General features: G+C 46.0%; 1 protein-coding gene across 1 annotated transcript; it reads left to right on the top strand.

Annotated features, from left to right (window-relative positions):
- Nucleotides 1-648: 648 nt before the first annotated feature.
- PEX19 (peroxisomal biogenesis factor 19) lies at nucleotides 649-7,481 on the top strand. Its single transcript, XM_027977056.3, has 8 exons — nucleotides 649-730; nucleotides 2,121-2,230; nucleotides 2,660-2,825; nucleotides 3,286-3,371; nucleotides 3,581-3,742; nucleotides 4,469-4,645; nucleotides 4,811-4,855; nucleotides 5,024-7,481. Exons 1-8 carry the CDS (start codon nucleotides 661-663, stop codon nucleotides 5,105-5,107), a joined length of 900 nt encoding a protein of 299 aa, XP_027832857.1. The 5' UTR covers nucleotides 649-660; the 3' UTR covers nucleotides 5,108-7,481.
- The last annotated feature ends 1,588 nt before the right edge of the window (nucleotides 7,482-9,069 follow it).

Here is a 9,069-nt window from a genome sequence, read left to right as displayed (position 1 = left end):
GCAGCAGTGAAGATGACGGATGAAAATCCTTGCCATCATCGTGCTTAAACTGCAAAGGGCTTAACGGGAGATAAAAACGATAAATAAGTAAAACGTATAGTATGTCACATAGAGGTAAGTTTTGAGAGAAATGGAGGGAAAGTGGGCAGGATTTGTATATGTATGTGTGTGGGAAGGGTTGCAGTTTTATTTAGTGAGGCCAAAGAAGGCATTTCAGAGAAGATGACATATGAGTAAAATACTGAAGTGAGAGAAAACTACCATGTTGGGTATACCGTAACTTCCTTATTGATTACAAACGCAGAGCTTCTGGTGGCTCGTGGGCAGTTTGTGCCAATTTGGCATACCCACAGCTCTGGAAAAAAATAATAAGAAAGCCAGGTAATGTGGGAAGTTGAAAGAAAGGAAGCCAGGCCAGTAAAAACAAAAACAAAAAAAAACCTGGCAGAAGGTAAGAGCAAACTCACCTCTGTTAGGTCAGCGTGCCAGTAGAAAGAAGAGGGGTGGCGGGGGCGGGAATCGGAGCATCCTGTCCCTTTAAAAATGGCGGCCCGGCACGGACCAACAATACCATTGGTTGCGCGAGCAGAGGGGGCGGGCACAGGGGCGGGGCGCGGAGCCTCGGAGTCCCACCTCCTACGGCAAGTCAGAGGTGGCAAGATGGCCGCGGCTGAGGGGGACGGTGGTGTCCGGGCCGAAGCCGACCGGGAATTGGAAGAGCTTCTGGAAAGTAAGAGCCCGTCATGGGAAAGCCCCAAAGAGGGCGGATGTAAGGATCCATTCAGGGGGTTAAGTAAACCTGCGATGTTTGGGGCGGAGTAAGAAAGGCTCTCCAAAGGCTGGACGGGGGCGGAGAGTCTGACTGCGACCCTCGAGAAAATCTCTGGGTCACCCTCTCCTTCCTCTGCAGCGGTAGTTGAGGAGTTCTCTCTGGGTCCCTGAACGGCCCACACTGTTGATCGCCCTGCCGGAGGGGAAGCTAACCCAGAGGACGTTTCACGCTCCCTCTCCAAACTCCCCTTACTTTAGTAAGTTCTGAAGTCTGACTTTCTCCCCACCAGCAGCAGCATTTGGTCCTCAGGGGGCAGCGAACCGAACAACCACGAATTGCTTCCATTAACTATTAGGAAGCCTGTAGTGCGTTCTTCTGTTAACTGTCCTGCCCTCCTTAACAGAAAAGACACTCCTTTTTTTCTCCCAGTCCTTTCATCCACCAGGCCCCTTTCCAGTTCTTTCATCATGTCAGAGCTCAAACCCTTCCCATTAGTTTGAAAAACAGGATGAGACAGCCTCAGGGGAAGACAGTTCACTCTGGAAAGAAGGTGGCTGTACTTTTCCTCCTCAGCCCTGCCATCCACTCCTGTCTGGTTTGGTTTCTTGTCCAGAGTGGGGCTGGTGTCTTTCCCCCTAGGCCTGGCAAATATAGTGGTGGTGAGAACACAGGCTTTTCAGGGTCGAGGTGAATATTTATTGTCTCTTGCTCAGTCACAGAGTGGGCAGGCGGAAAGGTGAACAGAAATGGTGAGAAGTGCTAAGTGACTGTGTGAGTCTGCAGAGATGAGACCACAGGGAGCTCTAGCAACTCTGGGGAGGGAGACCTAAATTGAAAGAGAAAAGAGAGTTCAGGGCCCTCCCGTGGAGTATAATATGGAGTCCCTCAGTTTGTACCAGGACCCATGGGAAGCTGGGTGAAACATCTTAAGGCTTCTGCTCTCTTGCCAAAGATTATTCCTTGTAGGGCTCCAGAGTGAGTTCTAGGGGGGTTAAGGACATCTGTGTTCTCTGTTTCTCTTGAATATCTGTATGGGATTTCTAGGAACCATTAAAGTATGGCAAAGAGGCATTGTGTAGATGAACTGTCCTCTTACAGCTTTGAGAGATGTTTTTTTACACCTTAAGAGACTTCTTCCCCTGTGATTACAGTATGTTAGGTAATGGGGAGGGGGAGGGAGAAGCTTATTGAGGAGTGGGTCAGGAGAGGGAGACTCAAAAAAAAGGAGAGCATTTTAGGAAGGTTGGCAGCTTGAAAGATTGTTTTCTTAATGCTTTGCTCAGAAACCCCTCTAGCCTTGCATTCTCATCCATCACCAACACATACACTGTGTCTCTTGTCTCTGAAGGTGCTCTTGATGATTTCGATAAGGCCAAACCCTCCCCAGCACCCCCTCCTACCACCACGGCCCCTGATGCTTCAGGGCCCCAGAAGAGATCGCCAGGAGACACTGCCAAAGTATAAATTCCACCCACTTAAGGGATGGGGAGGGTGTGGGCGTGCAGCTCCAAGCAGAGGTGGGGCAGGCCTTTGTGGGCCAGAGGGGAGTCGGGGAGGGTGCCTTGGCCTCACATTGGTGAGTGCTCTTGCAGGCCTCAGTCCTTGTGAAACAGGGACTTGAGATTGAGTACAGGGATCTCAAGGAAGTTCCTTAAGAAAAGAACAGATTTAAATGGTTGGATTGGGAATACCAGCCCATAGCCTTCCCTTAGTGGCCAGATGGCCTTTTTGCTGTTCTCATGAAGGGAAGTAGTCAGAATGCCCAATGGAGGTGGGTAGGAGGGAAGCACTGCACCTCCCAGCGCCACTGCCTGTGGCTTCTGTCAGAAACCATGTACACTGGGGTGCCAAGTAAGAGATGCGCTTTGGCCACATTCTCCCCTGCAGGATGCCCTCTTCGCCTCCCAGGAGAAGTTTTTCCAGGAACTGTTTGACAGTGAGCTGGCTTCCCAAGCCACTGCAGAGTTTGAGAAAGCAATGAAAGAGTTGGCTGAGGAAGAGCCCCACCTGGTAGAGCAGTTCCAAAAGCTTTCAGAGGCTGCTGGGAGAGTAGGTAAGGAAGAGAAACAGTGCGAAATATCTGAACAAACCTCTTGGGTTATTGTCCCTTGACAACACCAAAATTTTTTGTAAAAGTTGACAGTAATTATGATACCACTGCCATGGGATGGGGGAGGAGATGGAAGGAAAAAGGAGACCCTGTTTAATGAAAGGGGTGAGATAGGTTGGAAAGTAACAGAAAAGATTATTGAAAAGTGATAATTTCATTTTTATTTATTTATTTTGAAAAGTGATAATTTTAAAGATCAGTGTTAATGTGGGTGTCATTGTAGAGAACAAACTGAGACACAGTCCATGTAGATTTATGAAAATAACTATGAAGATAAACGTATTCAAAGATTTGGAGTGTAGCAATTCACTAGTAAATGCTCCATGTCCAAGCTGGTAACCAGGTCAGTCTTAAGCAAGCAGTTAAAATCCTAAATGACCTAGGCTCTTTTCATCTCTCCCAGGCAGTGATGCGACTTCCCAACAAGAATTCACCTCTTGCCTAAAGGAGACGTTAAGTGGACTAGCCAAGAATGCCACTGACCTTCAGGTGAGAGGGAAGATGGGGAACCACATGGGTCCCACTCACAGAGATTTCACCGGCAGAGCCTCAAAAGACAGACTCTCTTGGGTGTCATCTCAAGTCTGTTCTTGCTTATTTTGCTACAGGCATGTTTAAATAGTTCTTTCCCACCTGAAAAGTTGGTTAGTGTCCCAAGAAGGTGGTATACTTGCTCATTTCTCTTCTGTTCTTTCTAGAACTCTGGCATGTCAGAAGAGGAACTGACCAAGGCCATGGAAGGGCTGGGCATGGACGAAGGGGATGGGGAAGGGACCATCCTCCCCATCATGCAGAGTATCATGCAGAACCTACTGTCCAAGGATGTGCTGTACCCATCACTGAAGGAAATCACAGAAAAGGTTTGTGAGCTTCTGTTTATGCTTTTCCTCCTTATTCCTCATTGTATCAATTCCCATGGGCTACTTTGTCTATTTAGAAACTGTAAAGACAGAGTAACTCAAGTGTACAGGTTCATCTGTTTTTTTTTTTTTCCCCTTTGTTTATTTATTTGGAAGGGGAGAGTTAGGGAGGAGTTGTGTCTCCAAGAGAATAAAGCTACTTTACTGAGAATATTTAAGGTAGAAGGAGAAATCCTTCAGCTAATAGTTTTCTGTAAACTAGTCTAAGACTCTGTTGTTGTCTGATCAACTCCTTCTTGCATTTCCAATTTCATTCATTTCTCCAACAAGATGTCACTGATGGTTTACTGACTTTATGCTGTGAACAATTGTAAGAGTAGTTTAAATGATGGTCTCTGGCATCAAAGGGTTTATAGTGTTACTGGAGAGACTTTTAAAAGTTGTTAAACACAAAAGAAGGAGTATGTGACTGAAACCATATGTGGCCCTTAAAGCCTCAAATATTGACTGTCTGGCTCGTCACAGAAAAAGTTTGTCATAAATGGTGACCATAAATGGTAGCATAGCCAGGTGATGATTGATTGAAGTCAGTGCTGCTTCTCATGCTGAACTTATTTAGTTTTTCCTTCTCCTCTGTTTCTGGCCCCTTTGTGTTCTTTGTATTTTATTCCCCTTACTTATGCATTCTTCACTTAATTCTTCACCACCCATTTTCTGTTTACTTAGTATCCAGAATGGTTGCAGGCTCACCGAGACTCTCTACCTCCAGAGCAATTTGAAAAATATCAGGAACAACATAGTGTCATGGGCAAAATATGTGAGCAGTTTGAGGCAGAGACCCCCACAGACACTGAGGCCACTCAGAAGGCTCGTTTTGAGGTGGTGCTGGATCTTATGCAGCAGGTAAGGCCTCCGTTTGCTGTGTGCCCGCTGCTTCTGTGTGCTTGAGTGTTCATTGCAGGCGGATCCTGAAAGGAGGCCACACTGCCAAACCAAAGTGGAGGAGGGAGCACAGGGGAGGCCACAAAGCATGGTCTTACCTCGTGTTCCTCTTTCTTTATTTTCCAGCTACAAGATTTGGGCCATCCTCCAAAAGAGCTTGCTGGGGAGATGGTGAGTATACCATCTTGCAGACTTTAATCTGAGCCCAAGTTTCTATTATTCTGTAACCTTTAGTGATTCCACCCAAGGTAATAATAGTGGCTGCAGGGGACAGACCTTCAAAAGCTCTAACTTTTTGAAATGGGAGGAGTTATCTGAGTCCCTTCATCTCTTCTCCAGCCTCCTGGCCTCAACTTTGACCTGGACGCCCTTAATCTATCGGGCCCACCAGGTGCCAATGGTGAACAGTGTCTGATCATGTGAAACCCAGCACGCTTTCTTCCCTGATTCCCAGCCATGGGGGAACGTCTGGAGTCAGCAGAACTACTGAGAACTGAGGCAGGAGTGTCGTCTACCGGAGTGGCTGCCCACTGCCATCTGTCATCCCACCCAAGATTGTGCCATACCAGCTGAGGCTTTTTCTCTTTGTAGGAATAAGGCCTGTTCTGCAGATCATTACTGTGAACCCTTTCCATTGTGGTTTCTGCTGCTAGCAAAGGCCCAGCTACCTTCCAAGTAAAAGAAGGCAACTCTTTTGGGGCAGGCACCTTTTTCCCTCTCCCAAAGTAATGTTACACAGGGCCACACTGATGTTCACTTTTGTACCCGGGGTCTTCATGCCTTGCCTCTCCTCTCTCTCTTGGACCTGGGGAGCAGGAACAGAGTCCTAAGACTCTGTATTTCTATACTTCTCTTAAGCAGGGCCTTTGGGAATGAGTGCAGAGAAACTGAGCCTGGGCTGGGGCTGTAGGTCTGTCACCACACCCTCTTGCCGTCAGACTGTTGTGAATTCTCCAAAGTAAGTGCATCTAATCACAGGTTGAAAGAGAAGCCCTGGAATTCTCCTCTCTCCAGGTACAGAGTCCTCAGCTCCCTGTCCAGCCTGAGGACTCAAGCAGCTGCCCTGGTTCTTTCTATAATGCTATGTGATCTGGGTGAACTCAGCCCTTGACTTTCCTTTACCCCCTACCTCACCTCTCATCTCTCTACTTTAAATACCTCTTCATTCCAACCCTTCTCTGAGCCCAAACTGTGAGGAAAAAGGGCCTGTCCTGTTTCCCCTGTTCCAGTCCATGCACCACTCTCACCAGCCCTGCTGTCTCGCTGGCAGGCGTGTATAATTATAGTGTCATGTCTAGGAAATGAATGACTGTTCTTCCCCAGTTGCATACAGTTTTCTTTTACACATTCTCACTTCTGATTTCTTTGAATGCTGCCCATTGATTCAGGGAGGTAGCTTGGGGAAAGGGAGGTGGGTTGCAGCCTGCGCCCGTTTTCCTGACGAATAAATATTCTGAGTGAGGACAGTAGCCTGTATTTCATCCAACTCTTTTCCTGATCTTCCTCAGCCTCTCTAAGCTGCTGTGTGAGGTATGTTGGCTTAACATTGCTGGGTTCTGCCATCATGTCTCTTCCCAGCTCAGTCTGCACCTCAGTTGGCAGAGTAGACTGAATGACCATCTTTCCTCATTTTCTCTGGTTTTGAAGCCTTTCAATTGGTATTGTATTTTAACATTTTACATTATTATGTTAATGTTAGTAATGTATTATTAACATGTTTTCTAAATTTTTTTTTGCTGGAGCTGACCTTGCTTTTCACTATGGGAGCCAGTGGATCTGTAGATCTTGGGTACCACATGTTGGTGGATACTCTGGTTCAGACCAGCTGGCTGTCCTGGTTCAGCACTCAGAAAATAGCTACCAGAGCAAATTTTTACTTACACCATTTGTGGCACTCTGATCACCTGACATGACACTTTCCCTTGGGTTAAGACATTTTCCCCCTTAAGATCCCCCACACGTTCTGTGGTATTGGTGAGGAAGGAAATATTTTTAAGACCTCAGGCTGTTTGGGAAGGTCCAGCTATTGTACCCTAGAGTATGGAAGAGCCCAGGCCTGAGTCTGAGACTCCTCGCCTCTGCAAGAGATGGGAGAGTACAAGCAGACCTGTGCTGATGGTCACAGGACATGAATGGCCAAAATTCTCTCCTTATAGCTCCAGCCAGAAACTGAACAAGGATGGGAAGTGGGGTGGGAAGGGCAAAAGGGCCCTGCCCCTTGACCCATGTGCCAGTTTCCTTTTACACATTCTCACTTCTGCCGGCCTGGCCAGGACTTACTCCAGGAACCTAAACAGGTACCACCTTAGTTTTGTTCCTGAGACATTCATTTTGATTTTAATTGAACATGAATAGATTGGCCTCAGGTTACTGTCTGTTCCAAAAATACTATTTGAACTATTCTAGGGCTCATGGAAAGATAGAGCAGTCTTTCTCAAACTAGTAAAGGTCCCTGGTAAAGGACCAGGCGTTTTGTTTTACAGGTATCCTGTCCTCTGCCCACCAGTATGTTTTCCATATGCACAGTTCATACTGTGGGCTACCCACCATATAAGTCTGACAACACCAAATTGACCAAATCCCTTCTGCCTGATAAAGCCACTCCTTATGCATTCAGATATTATAGCAATGTCAGAATGTAGGGACTTCCCTGACAGTCCAGTGGTTAAGGCTCGACACTGCCAATACATAGGGCACCAGTTTGATCCCTGGTCAAGGATTTAAGATCCCACATGCCACACGGCACAGCCTAAATGAATAAATATGAAAAAATAAAATGCTAAAAAGTTTCTAAAAACTGAATTTCTAACTCCTCTTGTCACAGAGTGGTAAACTACTCACGGACCAGCACAAATTTCTAACCACCTGAGTAGCTCTGCTCTGGGGCCCTCCTCAGTCTTTCCACAGCTGCATCAGCCAAATAGATACATTTCTATACTTGTTCCATGTGAGTGTTGCTTTTAATGAACTTTTTCTTTAGCAAGAATGTGTCACTGTAAGGAAGTTTCTAGTATTTTTCTAGCCTTCCTTTTGCTACTTAAAATAACCATTACAAAGCCTAGCTTTCAGTTGTGCATGAAGTGTTTATGCTACTGTCAGACTTTAAAGGAAATGCCCCCTTGTTCCAAAATTCTGTACATTAGAAAACAAATTCGTGGTTGTTTAGATGGTTTAATGAATTAAGAATCAAGTTAATACTGTGATAATGGGGTCAATTTCCTATGATTTTTGAAACACCCTGGTAAGGGCCCCATGTGTGTGTACTAAGTCGCCTCAGTCGTGTCTAACTCTTTGTGACCCCATGGATTATAGCCTGCCAGGCTCCTCTGTCCATAGGATTCACCAGGCACAAGAATGCTGGAGTACGTTGCCCTGCCCTCTTCCAGGGGATCTTTCTGACCCAGGGATTGAACCCACAGCCCAGGGATCCCATGAGACACTTATAATATGCTATTGAGATGGCTTTTGGGGAGCTTAGGAGAAATGATGGCCCACACTAAATCAGGTAAAGATGATAGACCATATGAGAAGTGATCAAAAGTCTTAGCAGAAGTATGCATGCAAGAATGAATGTTTATTTCACTGGAAAATCCACCTGCTGCCTGTTTTTCAGGAAGGTCTTGGGAAAATTTTTTATAAAGGAAAGGCCCTGATGAAGGGGTCACCAGCATGTTTGAGAAGTTAAGAAGGGTTGTCTCTGGGTGGAGGCTGATGGAAGAGGATGTTGTTTAAGAACTGGTTTCCCTGGTAGTGGTGGGGATGATAGGATCCTAGCATTTGCCTCTGAAAGCAGAGACCAAATGGCAACACTTCACTCTCAGAAGCAGAGTGAATGAATTTCCATAAGGGCAGCATGGTCAAAGAGGAGGAGACTAATGGAAAATGAGTCCTAGAGGCCATAGATAGACAGTCAAGGAGGATAAATCAATTTACATATAATTAAGAGTAGCCAAGAATGGTTGAACAGATGACTGAGGTCAGTAACTTCAATGAAAGTTCACAATTCCTTGCCCAGTTTCTAGGCTTGAGACAGTCTTCAGACTAAACTCTTCAGCTGACCACATCATTTACTTAGTTAACCACACACTCAGGAAAGAAGACTGTCCACATTTTTTTAGTTGGAATACAAGTACTGCCACACACCTCCTATCCCTGCATCCCCCCACCCCAACCCAATTACAGTAGGAAAATATGGGATCAGATAATAAATGGAGTGCTTGCCCAAGTCTGTCTCACAGTGGGTCCAAAAATCTATAGTCATTTTTCCAGTTGCCATAGGTGATCCAAATGGACATATTTGGCAGTCGGCAGAAAGCCCAAGTAGAACCCCTAAAACTACACCACCACCTCTGCCAAAAATAGTAAATAAGTACTATTGCATTCTG

The sequence above is a fragment of the Ovis aries genome, chromosome 1 (assembly GCF_016772045.2).
Source record: "Ovis aries strain OAR_USU_Benz2616 breed Rambouillet chromosome 1, ARS-UI_Ramb_v3.0, whole genome shotgun sequence".
Taxonomy (NCBI): Eukaryota; Metazoa; Chordata; class Mammalia; order Artiodactyla; family Bovidae; genus Ovis; species Ovis aries.
This window is presented reverse-complemented; position numbering and strand designations above follow the sequence as displayed.

What these genes read in the sequence shown, in the direction of transcription:
- PEX19 (XM_027977056.3), top strand. Translation starts at nt 661, where the DNA reads ATGGCCGCGGCTGAGGGGGACGGTGGTGTCCGGGCCGAAGCCGACCGG. An exon ending in CGCCAGGAGACACTGCCAAA is followed by an intron (nt 2,231 to 2,659) that starts GTATAAATTCCA and finishes TCTCCCCTGCAG; the next exon opens with GATGCCCTCTTCGCCTCCCA. An exon ending in TGAAGGAAATCACAGAAAAG is followed by an intron (nt 3,743 to 4,468) that starts GTTTGTGAGCTT and finishes CTGTTTACTTAG; the next exon opens with TATCCAGAATGGTTGCAGGC.